The following is a 19,490-nucleotide window of genomic DNA, read 5'->3' as shown; positions in this document are numbered from 1 at the left end:
TGTGTTTCGATAATATGGAATGCTCGCAATGGATGATTGCGAGACGGTGGTGCAAATTTTCTTGTTTCTTTTTTCCGTTGGATCATAACATGTGCAAGGATATCGTGTCATGTCGTGTCATGTCATGTCGGGTCATGTCATTTGATGTTTGGTTTATCGATCGAACCTTCATAACTGCAATTTTTTTTCGGAGTTAAAACAAAGTAAGGAGGTAAAAAAAGTATAAAAAAAAAAAAAAATTAAATTGCAATTGCTGATGGCATCGCCTCCCAGATGATTTAAAGCCATTCTCCTCTTGTTTGATTTTCTCCTTGTAATTTGTCTTTTATTTTATTTGGTGCATGGACAGTGTATACACACAAGTTACACACCACGCCAGCATGAATACAGAAAACAATGTCGATTTAATAATGTTTGTGCTTTATTGTGCTTGGAAGTGTGCAAGTGTAAGTGAATGTAACCATTGCGTTTAGTTGTATGATGTGGAACGTGCATCTGCACTGCCTGATTTTAGTTTGTGTGTACAAGAGCAAAAGCACAGACACACAGACAGTGCCCGTCATGCCCGTGTCATCTGCTTGGGAGGAGAAATTTTTGATTTTAACGTGTGTGGTATGGTGAAAATGTAATAGAACAATTGTTCCGAACAAGACACGCACACTTCTCACTCTCCTTTCATCCATTGTGATCACTCTTCTCTTCTCTTTTCTCCTTTTTTTTTTTTTTTTTTTTTTTTTTTTTTTCTTCATCCCCTATTTAATTCTCTTCTTCTTTTCTCATTTACTACTCTCTCTAATTAATTAATTTATTTATTCATCTCATTAATTCATTCCATTCATTCGCATTCCTTCATTTTCTTTTTTTTTTTTTTATTATTATTATTTTTTTTTTTATTCAGTCTTAGATCTATTTGTTTTTTGGCATGGCCTATCCACAGGTCAAACTTGCGCCCCTACCTTCAAAGGAGGCCAACCCTGGACATCACCATGCTGTCGAATATGACCTCTACGAAACTGATAGTGACCCACTCGCCCCACAATATTTTCCTCCTGCCCCACCTTCCTTTGGCTCCCCTGCCTCCGCAGCATCTTCCAATAACTCCAATTGGACAGTCTCTGGTAGACAACAGCAACGCCTCTCCTCCTCTTCTACTTCCTCTTCTACCTTCTCGCATCACACTGCCACTGCCGCTACTGCCACTCCAACATCCCAAACATTTTCGGACGAGAGTAATGTCAAAGTTCAAGTTCCGCTCGACTTTGATCTTTCCTCGCTCTCTCTTGACAACAATGATAATCCTAATGGTTCACCACATGGCTCGACTCCTACCCCTTTACACTTCTCAGAGGGTGAATCGAATGAACCCGTCGAACGAAACGGCTATGTGGACGATACCCGTTTTTCGGGTTCAGACCAAGGATCTGTCATCGGAAGCTCCTTACCTCTCGTTCATCCTCCTCCTCCTCTAAATGCCGCTGCTGGAAACCGTGCATCAACTGATTCTTCCTCCTCTAACAAACGATCCTCTTATGGATCCGGGATCAATATCGGGATCAACGGTTCTGGTCAATATGATCCCTCACTGTCCAATTCTCCCAAGCGTGTTACTAGTGTTGATTCAACCCACTCGACCATCAGGGCCTATGCGGCTACAAATCCTAATGGGGCAGAAGTGGGAGATTATTCAAACACGACTGCTGCATCTTCATATGCGGGCCAGGGAAACTACGAATACGGATATGGCCCAGAATATCCCCCTCATCCGCCGCCACATCTGAATCCACAACATCCAGCACCTTCTCACGCTCCACTTCAACGCCCGTCTTTCAGAGGTCCGCCTTTACGAGGCCCTCCTCCATCTCATCATCAACAGCCCTATGGTCTACAGGCACATGACCCTCGATATCATCACCCTCAATACAACAGCCAACAACAATATGCAGGATCGGAGTATGCCACTAATGGCAATGCACAGGATTATTATGGAGGACCAACACCTGCAGTGGGCTATCCTGCAGGAAATGGAGTGGTTAATGGACCTGGACCGGGCTTTCGACCTTCACATGGGCCACCAGGAGGATATGGGCCTGGGCCTGGGCCTGGGCCTGGGCCTGGACCTGGACCTGGACCCTATCATGGTCGCCCAGGAGCTAATTTACAGCCATCACCATCTTTACGCGGAGGAGGTCCATTTCCCATGGGCCGTCCCCGCCCTCCCATGATGATGGGTGGACCTGGTGAACCTTATGCCGGAAGACCTCCACCATTTAGAGGTAATGGAGTACCTCCCCCTCCAGGAGCAATGGGAATGAATCCTTATAATGGAGCAAGAGGAGTAGGAGGTGGGGCAGCGACACCACCACGAAAACGAGTCTTGACGATTGAGGTTTTGGATGAGATGCGACAGCGTGCGAAGGTGAGCAATGACCCAGCAGCACAACTTGAGTATGCTAAAGCGTTAATTGAGGCGGCGGTGACGTTTGGAAACGACGATCCGGATCCTAAACGACAGAAAAAGAATAAGGAAGCTCTCTTCCTTGAGGGACTCAAGATCATTAAGCGGTTAGCGACGACAGGGATGGGCATTGGGAAACCAGCCTATCCGGATGCACAGTTCTTTTTAGCCAACTGCTATGGAAATGGATCATTGGGCCTACAGATTGATCATGATAAGGCCTTTAATCTGTATATACAGGCCTCCAAACAGAACCATCCCGCAGCAACGTATCGAACAGCTGTATGTTATGAACTTGGTGCAGGCACCAAGAGAGATTATAGCCGAGCTTTACAATTTTATCGAAAGGCAGCCTCTTTGGGCGACACAGCAGCGATGTACAAACTAGGCATGATTCAGTTGAAGGGTCTGTTAGGTCAACATAGCAATCCTCGTGAAGCGATCACTTGGTTGAAACGAGCGGCTGCGAATGCAGATGAAGAGAATCCACATGCACTGCATGAGCTAGGGTTATGTTTTGAAAAAGCTGGAATTCCGACTGTCATCCCTGATGAGGCATATGCACGCGAATTATTTACTCAGGCCGCAGGATTAGGCTATGCACCCAGTCAATTCAAGTTGGGTCATTGTTATGAGTATGGAACCTTGACCTGTCCTGTTGATCCTCGAAGGAGTATTGCATGGTATACCCGAGCCGCAGAGCAAGGGGATGCAGAATCCGAGCTGGGGTTGTCGGGTTGGTACTTGACAGGAGCAGAGGGGGTCCTGAAACAGAGTGATACAGAGGCCTATCTGTGGGCCCGAAAAGCAGCCGATAAAGGCCTTGCAAGGGCAGAGTATGCAGTTGGCTATTACTCTGAGGTAAGCACATGACATCATGATATAAAAATAAGTAATCAATTATAATATAGTTAATTAGCTGCTTATGTATACAATTCTTTCTCCTTATAAATGTATATAGGTTGGAATTGGCGTGAAGCAAGATCTAGAGGAAGCACGACGCTGGTATCTTCGTGCTGCAGCGCAGGGTAACAATCGGGCCAAGAAGCGGTTGACAGACATGAAGAAGCTGGGAGCTATGCGACGGATGCATCATAACCGACAACGTCAGGCAGGACAGCATGGACCTGAAGACGAGAACTGCAAAGTCATGTAGTTGTGACATTTATCAATGTGCTCATTACTTTTTCTTATTCATAGCTTGTCCATAATTTATTTAATTTGTATAGACAATAAAAAACAAAAAAATCTATGATTCATTGAGTACCGGTTATATACATCATGACGTTAAAAAATGACGGTTCAAAAATGTAAGATGTTAAAAAAGTTGAAATAGACTAAAAAAATAAAAATAAAAATAAAAATAAAAATAAAAAACGACGACAATCCGTTAGCATTCAGCTTTTTTTTTTTTTTGTTTTTTTAAAAAGGAAAGCATAGTTTTTGTAGCTTCTTCTCTAATGTTTTCTTGATTGACGAAGGCTGTCGAGGACGGTCGATGCATAGGCCCAAGAGAGGACAGACGGACATAATGGGAAGAGAGAGAGAAAGACGAGTGAGCTTAACTTGCATTTTTTTTTTTCTTAACCGGAGCAATAAAAAAGACAAAAGGGCATTGCAGGCAGAAAATGGTATAAAAAAAAAAAGAAAGAAAGAGTTGACATCCTTTAATTTAGGAATCGCCTAAAGGATATAAGGAAAAAGCGCTTTCGTTGCTTTGTTGCTGTTTGCTGCCTCTGTTTGTGCTAATGCTTGCTTGCTGTTCTTGATTTGCCTTCTCGTCACTTTTTTTTTTCTCTCTCTCCCCTCTCTATTCAAGAATATTAAAAGAGATGCTATTGCTGCTGTCGCTGCTGACTATTGCCATAGATGTGCTTTCCACGCTGTTGGAACTGTGTCATGCCCTTTCCACTTCCAACAACGCCAACTAAGTATTTTGAAGAAAGAAAATATCAGTTAGATGATAGTATTTTTTTTTTTTTAAAAAAAAGGAAAAAAAAAAAAAAAGTTAAATATTAGCTTTTTTTCCCCCCTTTTTTTTACCTTTGCCTTCAGGATTGTCTGGTGTCGCAAAAATACTCTTCTTAAGAACAGGTGCAGCCTTTGCGCCTCCTTTCTTTGCGCCTCCTTTCGCAAAATTCTGCCATGCCATCTGTTTCTGAACCTGCTCATTGACTGTCTTTGGTTTTTTAGCATTATTTTGTCCGACTGCTGCTGCTGCCCCTGCTCCTGGTGATTCTGCCCCACGTTTCTTTGAAGACTCATCAGCAGCTGCTCCATGATGATTATGTTTATGATGCTTTTGCTGATATTTGCTTTTATCAACAGGTGGCTTCAGGTCCTCTGGTCCGACGGTAGTAGGGGGACTAGATTCATAACCTTTATATTGAACCGAGAAGACCTGTCCTGATCCTCCAATTGTCAAGATCGTAGCCTCATAAAATTTCCCATCAGCAGGATAGAGAGCTCGACAGCGATCACCTACAGCCCAATTTCGTGGAGGAGGAGAAGGTTGAAAGACGGGTTGCTTTGATGGATCTAATTGAGATCGTGCTCCTGAGATTGTCTTGTCTGTACTTGCTATTGATGGCGAAGCTTTGTTAGGAGTTGAAAAACCAGAACCGTGCGCTGAAACAGGAGATGAAGTGATGGACGGACTGGATAACGACGGTGAACCTGCTGCCGTTATTCCTATTGCTGTAGTAGCTAGTGTCGTTGCCACCGCCGCTGCTGTTGTTGATGCTGCTACATGCGCCTGTTGCTGCCTTTGCTGTGATAGCATATTCTCTGTAAGAGAAACTAGTTCGAGAAGTTCAGTCCTGAGGTTCAAGAGTTCTTCATTTTGAGGATCAGCTTGCAGCGCAGACTCGATGGTTGCTACCTCGTTCTTCAGATTAATCAGTTCGGTTTCATCCATAGTGATCTAGAGGTCTAATAGTCTAATGGTTTAAAGGTCTAATGGTGTGTGTGTGTGTCTTTTGGTTATAGTTTACTGCTGTTCGATGCTAGTACTTGATACGTTTTTTTTAAATCGTGATTGATCTTTGGTTCGAATGGGAAGGTGTTTTTTTTTTTTAATGTTCTAGATCAAAAAAAAAAAAAAAAAAAAAAAAAGTCTTTTCTTTGCTTGTGGAAAAAGAGCGGGCTCCTTTTTGGTGATCACGTTTTTTGACTTGTCCAAATCGGGCAAGTGCGCTCTATTCCAATCAACCATTTTCAATAACAACGACAGCTTGATTTTCGTTAAAAGACCTACGATCATTAGATATGATTGTCTCGCAAATCGAAAAAAAGAAAAGGAAAAGATATCGTCGTTCTCCAATGTCATGCGCCACTCTTGCTACTGCCACCAATCTCTAACTATACATTAATATATTATTTATCCCTTATCCTGTAGAGAAAAAAAAAAATTTTTTCAACCAAAAATGGTTGCAAATTGAAAAAAATTAGGGTAAATTTTTACATTTGGTTCGCACAGATTTTTTTTTTGTTGTGGCTTTTTTACTTGTTACCGTAGTAAATCACATGATATATGGCTTCAATCGCCCTTTCCTTTTTGATATGTCTAGTCAATTACAGGCCTCTTACTTAATAAAATTCTTGTAATTGACTAGTGCCTAAGCCACCCTTGACATGGGTGGCCGCATTTGAATGAGCATGTTGAAAGAATCATTCACAATGAAATCTACTTTTAATACATCCACAGATTCTAGAGATCAAGCTCTTTCAACTTAGCTTAGGAATAGGGGGAGTCGCAAATAATAGAATTTTGCATAATTGGAGCTTTAAGTAAAAAAAGACGATTTTTTTTATAAAATTGCAACCAAAAATAGTCGGAATACAGGATAAGGGATAAATGCACATGTAGAAGTAACACCAGAAGAATATGCCCAATAGCCCAATAAGAAGCCTTTGAGCCCAATTAGAACATGAAATCATCTAAAAAGACAACTTTAATTTAATTTGAGATTGCCAAACAAAAGAAAGCTGTGACATTTGATTGTATTGAGGCACCGCGAAAATCGCTAAGTGGAAGAGTTATCTCAAATACTCCTTCCCTCTTCCTTTTCCTCCTCCTCTTCCATCTCCACCTCTATCTCCTCTAGATCCATTGGAAGATGTGTACGTTTCAGCCTTAGATGAACTTGATATGCTCGAGAACATGGAGCCATTTTAAGAATGGATAGATATATGGAATGAGTCATCAAACGAAGGGAATTTGGAGGAGTGAGATCGAAAAAGAGGAATAGATTAGAGGGAACATTAGTACTTGTAATGGTATCTGATAGAAGCTATAGCTTCTTATGCAAAAACACGGCAATGAACGTGAAGGTAAAAGATTGAGCTTGGATATAAACGCTCTACTAGATCACGAAAGAAAAAGAATCATAAAGCACCTGCAGAGAGTACCACACCCTTTTCAGCATTTGGATTTACTGTGGTCGTAAAGAACCTCGTGAACATCACGTCAGAGAATACAGCAGAGGCCACTGTTGATACCAATGAACAAGAACAGTCGGTCAGTATAGGCAAAAGTCCCACTCTATCGTAGCTCCTACTAGGATTTAATGATGATACTCACACATTCCAAGTGATTTTCCTAATTTCAAGAGCTTTTCTCTTCTGTAGCACAAACACAACCTCCAACACATATACATCTAATACAACAAGATTTGCATGAATAAAGGATCATCAGTTTAATTAAATCACTAACTTTGTCGTTTACACTGAACAAGCACTGAGGAATCATGTTAAATATCCAGATGTACGACAAATGGTTTGAAGCAATAGAATCATTAAAGGCATTGAAAATTATGGAAATAACTAAACAGAAGTCCAATCCTTTAAAAATGAAGGAGGCTATCAAACTCGTATTAGTCTAATAGGTTAACCATTCAGCACTCGTTCCTTACAGGCAAACGCACCCGTACAGACGCACGGGACACGAGGAAACGACTCTATTTTCAGTAAAATATACTGTTGCAAAGTATATATTGGCAGACTACTTACTTTTGCAAAAAAAAAAAAAAAAAAAAAAAAAAAAAGTTAATCTTTGATAAAGACCTTTCCGTTTTATGATCGGTAGTAAAGCTTTTTTTTTTTTTTTTTTATTTTTTTAAACAAGGGTTGCTATGGATGTGAATCATTACAGACGTTTATATGGAACGCTAAGCTCAGTTCAAGTATACGCGTTACTCCCCTCCCTCTTCATGATCGATCGATTTTAATTACAACTTGCTTCCGCCACCTCCATTGGCACTCCCTCCATTCACGAACCCTTTGTAGCGTTCATACAGGTGGATTATAGGTTCGGGAGCATCCAGTTCTTTGACCGCCGGCTGCCCCTTTGTCTCCTCCTCCTCCCCTCCTCCCTCCTGTTGTTGCAGCCATCCGATGTATGGTTTCATCAGACTTGTTTTAGGATTAAATAGTGTCTCAGTACCGTAAGTTCCGGCGCAAGTCAATGAACTTGCACCATCGACTGGCAAATTGATTCCTGTGATATATGATGCCGCCGGCGACAAAAGGAACACGACAGCAGCAGCAGCCTCTGATTCCGTCCCCATTCGGCTGGAAGGATTCTTTTTTTTTTTTTTTTTTTTTTTTTTTTTTCCACAAAAATAATCACATTAATAAGTAGCTCAAGTGTATGAAGAAACCACGAGCTTTTTTCTCTGTTCGCGTATAGTTCCAAATAAGAGCCTTACCTTCCAGGAATTCTTAATGAAGTTATCGAGCACATGCTCAGGGTAAGTTTTCAAGCCAGAGGTCATCATCATTCCTGGTGACACACAGTTGATGCGGATCCCATTAAAAGGCCCCCATTCGATAGCCAATGTCTTGGTCATGTTAATGACACCAGCACGAGCTGCACCCTTGGTTTTGAAGACATATGAAAATAAATAAATAAATAAATTATACTTGCAGACTATCAAATCTATTCTTTTTTTTTTTTTTTTTTTTTTTTTTCAGTTACTTACAGAATGAAGCATGCCAGGGATTCCATTTCGGCAATCCAGAGTAACATTAACGATACTACCACCATGTTCGCCCATATAGGTGTCAAACGCAGCCTTACATAAATTGAAGGTCCCCATCAAATTTAAATTCACGACCGCGGCAAAGCCATTGGGTGATAATTTGGATGCGGGTGATCGGAACTGTCCACCAGCATTGTTCTAAAAAAAAAAAAAAAAAAAAAAAAAAAAATAGGAAGAGCATAATGACATTAGGAATAGTAATAAAAAATAAAAAATAAAAAATAAAAAATAAAAAATAAAAAATAAAAAAAAAAAATAAAAAAAGTCGCGTCATGCAGTAATACCACGAGGCCGGTCAGCTTGCCATGCTTAGCGACGATCGCTTGGACAACTTCAACAGCCTGTTTCGGGTCGCGAATGTTAAGGGCCATAGTCTCACACTTCCCACCCAAGAGTTCAATCTCTCGGGCAGTGTTGATCAATTGATCAATTTTTCGAGCCGCAATAATCACGGTCGCACCAAGACTATGACAGATAATCGAAAATTCTTAAGTAAATCAAGTTGTTGAAATTCATGAAAAAAATAAAATGGTAGTAAAACTCGTCGATGGATTGTATATTCTGTTATCTAACCTGGCCAATTCATGTGCCGTACATCTTCCAATGCCTGTACCGCCGCCAGTGACCAAGATGACTTGATCCTTGAACAGGTCCTTTTTAAAAACAGAGTTGTATCCTTTAATCATTATAAAAAAATAAAAAAAATAAAAAAGAGAGAAAGAGAGAGAGAGAGAGAAAGAGAGAGAGAGAGAGAAAGAGAGAGAGAGAGAGAAAGAGAGAGAGAGAGAGAAAGAGAGAGAGAGAGAAAAGCTTGTCAGAGGAGAAATAGATTTATTCTGAATACTATACATCAGTGCTCCTATTCGATTCGAACATATCGAATTCGAATCGGGAACGAATCATGGTAAGTTCGAATCGATTCGAATGGCTCGAATGGCTCGAAAAGCATTCGAAATCTAGATATCTATTCGAAAACGAATTGAATTCGAACTTGCCTTATTCGAATAGGAGCACTGCTATACATCAAAATGAATGTGATATATTATTCGAAAAAAAAAAAAAAAAAAAAAAAAAAAATTACCGATCATGGACATTGAGCGCAATGTGTTTAAAGACAATATACTGAGAGGATAAAGGAAGGAAAGAGAAATAGGTAGATGGATAACCAGGATGTATTTATAATCCAACACCTATAAATTTCTGCTCCTTTTACATGTTTGTAACCAAATAGCAAGGATAGCGTTGTTTTTTTAATCTGATGACTGATCTAGATATTCTCTACTACACTAGACTACACTAGCTGTTTCTCTAGTACCCTCCACTGCCTTGGACAACTCTTTTGTCTTCATATTAATCTTACTGCTTCAGTTACTATTTTGATCCTTCCGGGCTTTCTGGTCATTATCCCTGCTATGATCTCCATCAGCAGTTCTCTTGCCCTCCTGTGGTAATACATGTGATGTTCCTCGGTTCTTGACTAATGGCAACCATGCAACCTGGGGTCGATATGATACTGACTCGGCAGATAGCCGGTTTTTATACCATTCAGGCATACAGGCGATCATGATCTTACGTATAAGACGCTCTGACCAAGTCTACAACAGGGAAGAGAAAAAAAAAAAAAGAATTAGGATGTTATTGTACCATATTCTTTATTAAATCCTATTTTATATTTCTTTACCTGACTGAAGCACACTTTGGTGTACTTGCGACTTAATTCAAACGCGGTCACTGCACGATGATGTTGCTGTCGGTAGTACTCCTCAAATGCGGCTTTAATGCTATAGGCAGAGCGATTGGGCATATTATGGATACAATTCGCAAGTACCACAGCATCTTGCATTGCAGTTACCGCACCTTTGCATTATGAAGAAAGAAGGTAGGAGAATATGTCGGTTTATATAATTGTTTATGATGAGGTATATTCAAAGTCTTTAAGTTCATACATATACCTAAACCAGCTCCTGTCAACATCTGTTGGCAAACAATAGAAATAGAGTATGAAGGAAACAAAAAATAAAGAATCGTTTTAGCAATCATGTTCTAGAACACTAAAACCAAAGTCATCTATCGCTTTTGTTCTCTTTTCTAACCTTGTGGCACGCTATCAAAATAAAAAGAAAGAAAAGTGATCAGTCCAATTTTACAATTTTCCAAGTTTTTTTTTCTTCTTCTTTTTATTTTTCCTCCTACACTTGGCTTACCATCACCAATGAGCACAGTCCTTCCATGGAACCATGTTTGAAAGATTTTCTCCTCTAAAGATACTCTGGAAACCAAGTGGGGAGGTGTCATCCGAATAAAATCTCCAAAGGTGCCACCCCATGGAGACGGATGATCTTCAAATTCTTTGATCATCAATTCGTTCGCTTCAGGACCCCATTCGGAATTCTTGAACCGCTTTTCCTTGGCCTCAGCCTCGGACAGACCAGTCCCTATCGACCAACAAACGCGCTGGCCTGGTGCAGAAATCAGCGCAAGCTGAAAATAAAAAAGTCAACATCAATGCCAACGACAAAATCTCACACAGACAGATAATAAGTGAACCAAAAAAGCAAAAAAAGAAAAAAAGAAAAAAAACCATACAATTTGTTTGTTTTTTCCTTGAACGGATGAGAAATGTGCCTTAGTATCATTGAGTTGTGGATACTTTTCAGGGTTCAAGGGCTGTGCCACTCCAACCATGACGATATTACCGATCACAAAATCCTCAGTGTCAATTTTGGGTAAAAGGCCTTTTTCTTCCAATTGTTCGTAAAGACTCTGTCTAACGTTGCTATAGGCGCCATCGGCTCCAGCAAGCATGTCACCTTGACAGACAAAACCATCTGCACAATGGATAAACACTTGGCCATCTTTCTCTTCTAACCGGGTAACTCGTTTCCCATAACTAATCTTGCTGTCTGGGATCTGACTCCGGAGCAATGAATAGAGCTTGGAGCGCTCAAAGATCAGATCGTCATATCCCGATATTCTATTTTTCAAAATTAATAACAAAAACAATGGTAATAAAAAGGCTGTTAGTTTAAAAGGTAAAGTAAGATTTAAAATGCATTTACAAATAAATGAAGGAATGTAAAAAATCAGGGGAAGAGGAACCTACTCTTTCCTTTTCTCCAGATTCAAAGATCCAATGTGTTCCAAGTTGTCTGAATACAGTTCCAGGGAGGGACAAGGAAGTGAGATGGCTTTAAGTTGTTCCAGTAATCCAAGTTGTTCAAAGGCTGGTTGAATGTTTGCTCCAAGCGTCAATGCCGAGCCTATTAAAGATGTTTGGGATCGTATCAAGTGAATATTATATATATATCTATTAAGACGTTAAAACACATCTTACTTCTTTACCTAGCGGACGAACTTCGGTTGCTCGTTCAAAGATATGATAAGAAAGTTCCAATCGCTCCAGGAGCATACCCAGGAATAAACCACTAATGCCGCCACCAACAATTATCACACCAGTCCGCTGGATCTCTTCTATTGACTCGGCTGCTGTATCATTCGACATTTTTTTAAGGGAAAAAAAAAAAAAAAAAAAAAAAAAGATGAATGAGAAGTGAATGAAGAAAAAAAATAACAGTGGGTTTTTTAAATTCTCATCCGTTAATTATTTAGGCTTTTTATTTCTTGTTGCAGATTGCTATAGGGAACACGGAGAACCGTGAGTATATCATGCCAGAAAGTTGATTTGTTTAATTGCATGCAAAAGCCGACAAAAGATCATTTGCACTGCGCAGCTCCCGAAAAATTCCACTTAGATCTTCTCAAGAATAAGGATTTCAAAGTTCATCTATGGTGCCGGACCATCGTGTACGCTGAATTTAGATTGTTATAAGTCGGTCCAAGCCTAGAACTCGTCTCTGCCTGATCGAATCGCTTGCTTAGCCCACTCCACAGAAGATTATCACCAGTCAATGTAAACCGAGTTGAAAGTGATATCATTTCCAAAAATAAAAAATAAAACTCAGTAAGGCGCGCAGTTTTCCAAGAAAATGGGCCGTAGGAGCAAGAAACCATTCTTTTTTACTATCTTTTTTGTTTTTGCATCCTTACATGGAAACTAAAAACGCGTCTCAAAGAAAAAAAAATCTGGACTAGGCCTGCACATGAGAAATCAGGATAGTTGTTACGGCCCTCAGTTTGTCTCAGAGTCTATTTCCCTCGTTATCATCTTCTACGCATATGTAATTGCTCGTTTCTTGTCAGCCAAGTGGCCACGGAAAGACCTACAAGAATATTAACCTTTTTTTTTGTGTAGTGGTCAACACAAAAAGTTTATTTTGTCGCGTGTCCCACGTCGTTCTTTCATCCCATCACTGTTCATTTCACATTCTTTCCGCCATGTCGATGACATCCTTTTTTGACAATTCCTTGCTCAGGAACTACCTAACTGAGTACCTGACTCAGAAGGACATCGCTATGTGTGTTCTCGTATCAAAAACATGGTATCATTGGTTTACACCCAGTTTCTGGAGCCATGTGCACTATGTCCCAAGTCTACTGATGCCCATTCAGGTACAAGGGTATCTACCCATGTATCACCCAGAACGAGCCGCCGCCATCCTGCGCCATCACCAATACACCCGAACTTTGTCAACCATCACGACTCAAATCCTTTCTACTCCAACGGATGGCTGCTCGTTTCCTCGTCTCCAAAAACTTTATGTGATTTTACTAAACCCTGGCACCTCAGAAGAAGAGCTCCTGTATGAGTTTATTGACAATTCGCCTGTGCTCGATACACTACACCTCTTCCATGGTCTAGTCACAGATGGTATTCAATATCAACTACCACGGACCTTGCAAACCCACCCAAGTTTGTCAAGCCTCACTCTAACGATCTCACAGGCAGTAGAAATACCATTTCTAGCTCAGCTGGTGCAGCATTGTCTTCGATGCACCGTCCTTGACCTTGAGGCTCTTCACATTTCGCGATATAACGGCGATGTAAAAATGCTCATGAGTAGTAATGATAATATAGCAGTTCATAATGGACTGGGGTCAGGAAAAGAATCACAAGAAGAGGATCGAACATCACTACTGGATTCAACGCAATTACCACCAACAAAGCAATCTCGGATCCGGAACTTGAGCCTCAGGCTCTCTGAGCACTGTCAAGAATTACCAATTTGGATCTGGCTATTAGAACGATCCTCGTCACTGGAAACATTGTCCATACGAGCAGACATCATATCAAACGACGCATTCGACCAAATAGCCGTACTATTCAGGGCTGACAAATGTTCTTCTCTTCAACATCTAAAGTTGCAAGACCGTATCAAACACTACAAGATTTATGACTTCATACGATCTCTTGGTACTGACAAACATGCGGGCGCAAGCACTCTCGTCAGTAGTCAAAACAAAGCCATAGCGGCAAAACAGGCAAATAAGGGACTTGTATCTTTCATGGACTCTTCTTTGGTTAGACAACGGGCATATCTCCTGGCTCTGGGCCAATACCATGCCAAAACGTTAACATCTCTCATACTTTCGATTTTCCGTAACTGTATTGAGCTGACATTGCTCTCCGATCTTCTGAACCAACTCCCAAACCTACTGGTCCTTAATTGTTTTACAAGCAACAACATTGTGGATCAAGATTATATCAATAGCAGGAAGTCTGTCGTTTCTCAAGGCTCTAATGAAACTAATGACAGGAGCAATCTTGAGCTATCATCGCCACAGTTGCTGGCACCATGGTCTTGCCTTGGGTTAAAGCAGCTAATATTACGCTTAGTGACGATGGTAGAGGATGTAGAGCTATTAATTGATCAAAGTAACACTGATTCAAATATAATTAAGGATAGACGTCTGAATCAGTTATTCCAGCAGATCGGTAGGCTGAGGAGTCTTGAGAGCTTCCGGCTGGATTCGCCATCGGACCTACTGCTTTTAGAAGAAACGAACAGTAACCTTACTTACAACAGCAATGACAGTAACAGAAGCGGCGGTAGAAGGCGAGTTCTTGGTTGGTTGAGTGAGCTGAAACGGTTAAAATGGGTGGATTTAGCCAATTGTCCCAATGATAAGATAGGCTTACGAGAGGCACAATGGATGTTGAATTATTGGAAAGGCCTTAGGGGTTTGACGATACAGCCTTTGCAAGCTGGAGACCGACTTGTAAAAATTAAAGAGTTTCTGCAACAACAAAAGCCATGGATGACATTTGATAGTAGGATGAAGTACTAAAGCAACTGGTGAAAGGGGGGGGGAACGTATACACTGTACCATTTCTGCCCATATACCCATTTACCTTTGTTATATTTCGCAAAAAAAAAAAAAAAAAAAAAAGACCTTGTTGTTCCTGAACAGAGGCATGGAAAAGAGCCTGGAAGCTTATTTTCATTTTTTATACAGCATTTTTTCCTACATGTGTTTCCCCAATAATTCCATAAAGTAGTCGCTTTGCCATCTTTTTTGCTTGCTTATAGTTATAGTTAAAACTAGCAGGGACTAAAATAAATAAAAAAAAAAGTTGTCCGGAGCGCACTACGGGATGTTCAAGCTTATCATGCTCCGTTATCTTTTTTTTTTTTTTTTTTTTTTTTAACGCCACACAGAGTGTATAAGCTACTTTTTCTATCAGGCCAAAGGCTTCGTGATTTACATTGTTCTAAACTCTAGCGTATGATGCACACAGCACAGACCAATTGTGATCTGGCATTCTGACATTCTGGTGAAAGGCGCCATATTCCGCAGCGTACGTGCACAGCTTTACTCATGGCATTGCCACATGTTTGTCAGAAGGCATACTTTTTACTGGCCAACAGAGCACCGTTTAGTAACCAAGAATGAATGATTTTTTACTCTTTTATTAAATGTACAGGGGTTGGTGGTGGTGCACCCCATCAAGTAGAGCGGGCCAAGTTTCTGCAGTGATGATATACATTAAGATGAAAAACAAAACAAAAATGCAAAAACTATGACTAAAAAAAAAAAAAAAAAAAAAAAAAGATTCCCAGCGTTGTGTCCTAAAAGTTTTCAGCAAAATATTAGGACTAAAAAGTATCTTTGTTCCTAGTAATTGACAAACTTCCTATGCACTGCGTAAAATTAAAAATGATATAGAATGATATGAAGTATCCATGACGCACATGGAAAAGAGGACGGAGAAACAAAATAAAAATACAAACGCAAATATGCATTGAAGATAAGTGTTGAAAGAAATAAAATCGAGAATGAAAAACAAATGAAAAGGATAGCAGACCAAGCTATGGATTGGTGACATGTTATGCATGTACACCAAACTTTTCTTGGAAGCGAATCAAATCACCAGTCAATTTGTCCATCAGTTCAAGGCTGGTGGTCGGTGCGGGTTCCAACTTGGTTACAGCAGATCCAGAATCCCTACAGTGCGATAGATCGTCGTCATGACTTTCCAGAGGATTGTGGGGTGGTGTAAGAGGTTCATGAGTAGCATCAGACTCTGGCGATCCAGAACCATGGCGATGGTGTTGATGCTGACGATCATGGACAGACAACGGTGGAGTCGATAACAATGGAAGCTGGTCATGTACATCTAGAGGAATGACCTTAATAGTCATCTCTTTAGCACTACAAGTTTCCTTGATAGAGACCTTAGTATCAACAGGACTTCTTGGCTCATGTATGCTATCTAGAGATGAGGTGCTATCCATGCTTGATCGGGACAAATCAGGGCACACTTGACTGTCACCATGGATCAAAGAAGAGGCATTTGATGCAGATGCCGGCAAGCGGAACAATGACAGTTCATCGTTCATATCTTTTAACTTTGTTGCATACTCCTTTGAATCTTGTGGAGATTGGGATATGGTCTTATTCTTGCGGTCCGCCATGTCAATTTGCATACGAGAAATATATTCGAGAAGCTGCTTAGCACGCCTGGTCATTTCCTGAATCGTCATCTTTGAGGATGGGTATCGGACTGTTGCCGGTGGGGTGGGAGCCATTGGCTGAAGAGTGCCTTCATGACCTGGTACAGGTGTTGTGTGACGTGATCCATTTTTTGTGCCCTGTCCACGGTCACCACTTCGCTTAGCAAATGATTTTTTGCTGGCCAAAGCAGGTGAGGTTACAGAAGGTGAACTTTCGCTTAAGTAATCATGATCATCGTTGGTACTAGCATTTCGCTTATTACCCCGCAAATAGTTTCCTGTTTTACGGGATTTTGGATGATGTTCTATAGAAATTGAATATAAAAAAAGTAAAAGCTTTGTTAACAGGGTGTGTTTAGAAAAAAAAAATGTCTAGGTGGTGGACTGCACGTGAACAAACCTGAATAGTCTGCGCTCAAATCATTCTTGCCAGTGAACTCATCTTCTTCCTCAGGCGAGTTTGACTCAGAGTGGATTGTCATCTCTGATTTGGAGTTCGTCTTTCTTCGCTTGCTTGAAGAGACTGCATTGTCCACAGAGACACTTCGCTTAGTGTCTTCCCCATCAGCACTATATCCAGTCTTGGTACTCACTGCAGTAGAGCCGTCTTGATCCTCGTTATGACTGCTGTGCCCGTTCATATTTGGGGAATTAGAACGTGACCGTGCCTTGGATACTGACTTGGCGGAGGACTTCTTGCCCAAACTTATGCGTCCGTTATTGGATGATGATGTTTTTGGAGAAGAGGAAGAAGAGCTGAGATTTGCTGACAGACCTGCTACTCCTGTGGCATTATTTGCTGAAGAAAATGGTGGTCCAGAAGTCTTATCTTTTTTCTTTTCGGATGATGAGGATGTGGCGGATGCAGAAGTTGAAGAGGATGTGTGCTCGTTTGATGTCTGGTCTTGTGGATGAGTCTCAACATTAATATCTGAGCCGATGCTCTCCGTCTTTTTCCGCCTCTTGGTGGCGAAGCGTTGCGCATATTCTTCCTCGAGCTCATCCTGATGCTCCTCATTCCACTTCTGCTGAGCCAACATCAGATCCACAGGAATGGATGCTTCTTTAGAATTCATAGTGCTTCTCTTTTTAGTAGGTTTTTGAGTTGAGCTTGATTTTGAGTTTGAAATACTACGTTAAATACAAACAAAACAAAGCCATTAGTCTTTAAAAAACGTAACGGCGTAAGCGATAGTGCATACATTTTTAGGGTTAAATGACTTACAGCTGTCCATGAACAACCTTGTAGGGGTGGTTATCGGGTTGACATGACTCGCAATAATATTTGTCTGGAGTGACCTCGCCATTGCCTAGTCCAACGCATGGGCAGTGCTGCCATACTTTACATGTCTCACATTGAATCATAACCCCTTCATGATCTATTAAAAGCATTCAAAGAACATACAGATTAGCATAATGAAGGGGAATGAAATGTGTGCGAAGAACAAAGAAATCCCTGACCAACTAACGGTAATATGGTTTAATGCTTTGTATTTGTGTATTGTGCCGCTTGTGTTAGTGAAATGCTTGTGGTTTTGGACAGGTCCGATTGGGTAAAAAAACTGATGCGGCCACAGTCAACAGATTCGTCATAGCATATTCGGAAATATAAAAAAAATCAAACCCCATGAATGGTCCAGAGTCAGCTCGCAAGTGCAGTTTTTGGTCCACTCTTTTTTTTTTCCCTCCTTTCATTACTTCTCCTTTTGCTACTACAAGCTTGAAATGTTGTGTCGAAGGAAAGACATTAGGCTAACACAAGGCTTATACAAAAAGCTGAATAAAAATTGCAAATGCAATTACAAAAAAAAGTGACAATCGCCAGCCGCTTCCGGACAAGGTAATGGATGGATGGGAGAATGAGAAGGAAGAATAGGATTGAATGGAAGAGCAAACAGAGGCAATAGGCGGTACAAGGGGTGGAACAATACTAAACAGACAGGCGAGGGTCAAGGCAGAGTCGGAACAGGATAAGAGAGTGAAGGGAGGAATCAAGGCAGAGACAGAAACAAACACAGGCAGACAGCCAGGAGAGATAATAATGTAGAACAAACAATTGTTTTGGATTCTGTTTTGCTCTCATTCATTGCCATCAGACGAACACACTCATTTCCTCATACATAATGACAAAAAGGATATTTCCAAGCTTGTGGTATGGATACTTACGTTGTTGATTGCAGACACAGCGAGTCTGACCACCATCATCATCCTCTTCTTTCTTTCTACCCTTGGAGTGCCCACCACGGTTGCTTCTTCGGGGAGATGCTATATTGACGGTAGTTATAGAAAGAAGACCAACAGTTAGTGGTTAAATTATGCCATTGAAGTTTGCAGTCTACAGATGAATCGTGGTTGCAGGTGGAGTATGACTATCAACATTTTGCCAGCGAGTACAAAAAAGAATGAGCGTACCCATTGTATTTTTTCTCGAATAAAGAGTTAAGAGTGCTAATTGCAAAATGTAGTCGTTCGAAAATAAGGAAATAGAATATGAAATGGTTTTTTGGAGGTAGGTGAGGATGGATGCGGATGAAAAATGAAGGAGGATCGAGTGAAAGGCGACGAAGACAAGACAAGGAAGATTCACTTAGAACGAGGACAAAAAAAAGAGCTGACTTGAACAAGTTGAATGAACAAAAGAATGAACCAGTGCAGAGAAGAGAAGAGAAGAGAAGAGAAGAGAAGAGAAGAGAAGAAAAACAACAAAGTAGAGTTGTGGATAGGTTGAAAAAGAGAGGGGAAGGAAGAGAGGAAGCGAGAGAGCGAGAGAGAGATTCAGTAGAGCGAGTGGATGGCGGAGGAAGAGAAAAAAAAAAGGCGCAAACACCAACAACAGTGGACAGCCAATATTAAAAAAATAACAACATTCAACATTCGTAGTGTACCAATTTGACAAAAAAAAAAAAAAAAAAAAAAATTAAGGGCTGTTGAGAGGCAAGCCCCGTGATGTGTCATGTGACTATAACCAGCCCGATGAATTTTATCAAGAGAACTTTAATGGCGATACTGAAACGGTAGTTTGCTGTAATCGGATTACAAAATGAAATCTTAACAATTTAAATTACAAAATTTGTATTCAATAAGTATATATGTGACTGTGTTTTCGCACCAATTGTAATCCTGCTTGTAACCTCTGCAAAT

General features: G+C 40.6%; 6 protein-coding genes across 6 annotated transcripts; 2 read left to right on the top strand and 4 right to left on the bottom strand.

Annotated features, from left to right (window-relative positions):
* Positions 1–2,308: 2,308 nt before the first annotated feature.
* On the top strand, positions 2,309–3,611 carry BCR41DRAFT_298609 (hypothetical protein; the record flags this gene model as incomplete). The annotated part of the gene is made up of 2 exons (XM_022020498.1): positions 2,309–3,316; positions 3,417–3,611. 2 exons carry the CDS (start codon positions 2,309–2,311, stop codon positions 3,609–3,611), a joined length of 1,203 nt encoding a protein of 400 aa, XP_021885767.1.
* A 430-nt stretch (positions 3,612–4,041) lies between these two features.
* BCR41DRAFT_418196 (hypothetical protein) lies at positions 4,042–5,532 on the bottom strand. The gene is made up of 2 exons (XM_022029594.1): positions 4,499–5,532; positions 4,042–4,382 (listed from the first exon to the last, which is right to left on the bottom strand). The coding sequence occupies exons 1-2, from the start codon at positions 5,370–5,372 to the stop codon at positions 4,291–4,293; spliced, it is 966 nt and encodes a 321-aa protein (XP_021885766.1). The 5' UTR covers positions 5,373–5,532; the 3' UTR covers positions 4,042–4,290.
* A 2,127-nt stretch (positions 5,533–7,659) lies between these two features.
* BCR41DRAFT_406258 (hypothetical protein) lies at positions 7,660–9,615 on the bottom strand. Its single transcript, XM_022029391.1, has 6 exons — positions 9,578–9,615; positions 9,070–9,172; positions 8,781–8,961; positions 8,437–8,634; positions 8,197–8,331; positions 7,660–8,037 (listed from the first exon to the last, which is right to left on the bottom strand). The coding sequence occupies exons 1-6, from the start codon at positions 9,588–9,590 to the stop codon at positions 7,684–7,686; spliced, it is 984 nt and encodes a 327-aa protein (XP_021885765.1). The 5' UTR covers positions 9,591–9,615; the 3' UTR covers positions 7,660–7,683.
* A 600-nt stretch (positions 9,616–10,215) lies between these two features.
* Positions 10,216–12,019, bottom strand: BCR41DRAFT_344625 (hypothetical protein). The gene is made up of 6 exons (XM_022022550.1): positions 11,839–12,019; positions 11,600–11,756; positions 11,083–11,470; positions 10,701–10,977; positions 10,590–10,600; positions 10,216–10,470 (listed from the first exon to the last, which is right to left on the bottom strand). Exons 1-6 carry the CDS (start codon positions 11,996–11,998, stop codon positions 10,345–10,347), a joined length of 1,119 nt encoding a protein of 372 aa, XP_021885764.1. The 5' UTR covers positions 11,999–12,019; the 3' UTR covers positions 10,216–10,344.
* A 526-nt stretch (positions 12,020–12,545) lies between these two features.
* On the top strand, positions 12,546–14,703 carry BCR41DRAFT_344624 (hypothetical protein). Its single transcript, XM_022022549.1, has one exon. It carries the CDS (start codon positions 12,832–12,834, stop codon positions 14,680–14,682), a length of 1,851 nt encoding a protein of 616 aa, XP_021885763.1. The 5' UTR covers positions 12,546–12,831; the 3' UTR covers positions 14,683–14,703.
* Positions 14,704–15,450: 747 nt separating this feature from the next.
* On the bottom strand, positions 15,451–19,162 carry BCR41DRAFT_344622 (hypothetical protein). The gene is made up of 5 exons (XM_022022548.1): positions 18,762–19,162; positions 18,516–18,614; positions 17,575–17,728; positions 16,750–17,480; positions 15,451–16,654 (listed from the first exon to the last, which is right to left on the bottom strand). The coding sequence occupies exons 1-5, from the start codon at positions 18,763–18,765 to the stop codon at positions 15,723–15,725; spliced, it is 1,920 nt and encodes a 639-aa protein (XP_021885762.1). The 5' UTR covers positions 18,766–19,162; the 3' UTR covers positions 15,451–15,722.
* Between the last annotated feature and the right edge of the window lie 328 nt (positions 19,163–19,490).

This window comes from Lobosporangium transversale (genome assembly GCF_002105155.1).
Source record: "Lobosporangium transversale strain NRRL 3116 chromosome Unknown BCR41scaffold_2, whole genome shotgun sequence".
Classification (NCBI taxonomy): Eukaryota; Fungi; Mortierellomycota; class Mortierellomycetes; order Mortierellales; family Mortierellaceae; genus Lobosporangium; species Lobosporangium transversale.
The sequence above is the reverse complement of the archived record's forward strand: the minus strand, read 5'-3'. Positions and strand labels throughout refer to the sequence as shown.

Bases quoted from the DNA above. Each gene is read 5' to 3' on its own strand.
- BCR41DRAFT_418196 (XM_022029594.1), bottom strand. From the start codon at position 5,372: ATGGATGAAACCGAACTGATTAATCTGAAGAACGAGGTAGCAACCATC. The intron at 4,383-4,498 runs GTAAAAAAAAGG...CAAAATACTTAG, and splicing joins AGACAATCCTGAAGGCAAAG to TTGGCGTTGTTGGAAGTGGA.
- BCR41DRAFT_406258 (XM_022029391.1), bottom strand. The intron at 8,635-8,780 runs GTATTACTGCAT...TTTTTTTTTTAG, and splicing joins GCAAGCTGACCGGCCTCGTG to AACAATGCTGGTGGACAGTT. The intron at 8,332-8,436 runs GTAAGTAACTGA...TTCAAAACCAAG, and splicing joins TCCCTGGCATGCTTCATTCT to GGTGCAGCTCGTGCTGGTGT.
- BCR41DRAFT_344625 (XM_022022550.1), bottom strand. From the start codon at position 11,998: ATGTCGAATGATACAGCAGCCGAGTCAATAGAAGAGATCCAGCGGACT. The intron at 11,471-11,599 runs GTAGGTTCCTCT...TTTGAAAAATAG, and splicing joins AATCTGGAGAAAAGGAAAGA to AATATCGGGATATGACGATC. The intron at 10,978-11,082 runs GTATGGTTTTTT...TTTTATTTTCAG, and splicing joins AAGGAAAAAACAAACAAATT to CTTGCGCTGATTTCTGCACC.
- BCR41DRAFT_344624 (XM_022022549.1), top strand. From the start codon at position 12,832: ATGTCGATGACATCCTTTTTTGACAATTCCTTGCTCAGGAACTACCTA.
- BCR41DRAFT_344622 (XM_022022548.1), bottom strand. The intron at 17,729-18,515 runs GTAAGTATCCAT...TGCTTTTAATAG, and splicing joins CTGTGTCTGCAATCAACAAC to ATCATGAAGGGGTTATGATT. The intron at 17,481-17,574 runs GTAAGTCATTTA...TATTTAACGTAG, and splicing joins AAGGTTGTTCATGGACAGCT to TATTTCAAACTCAAAATCAA.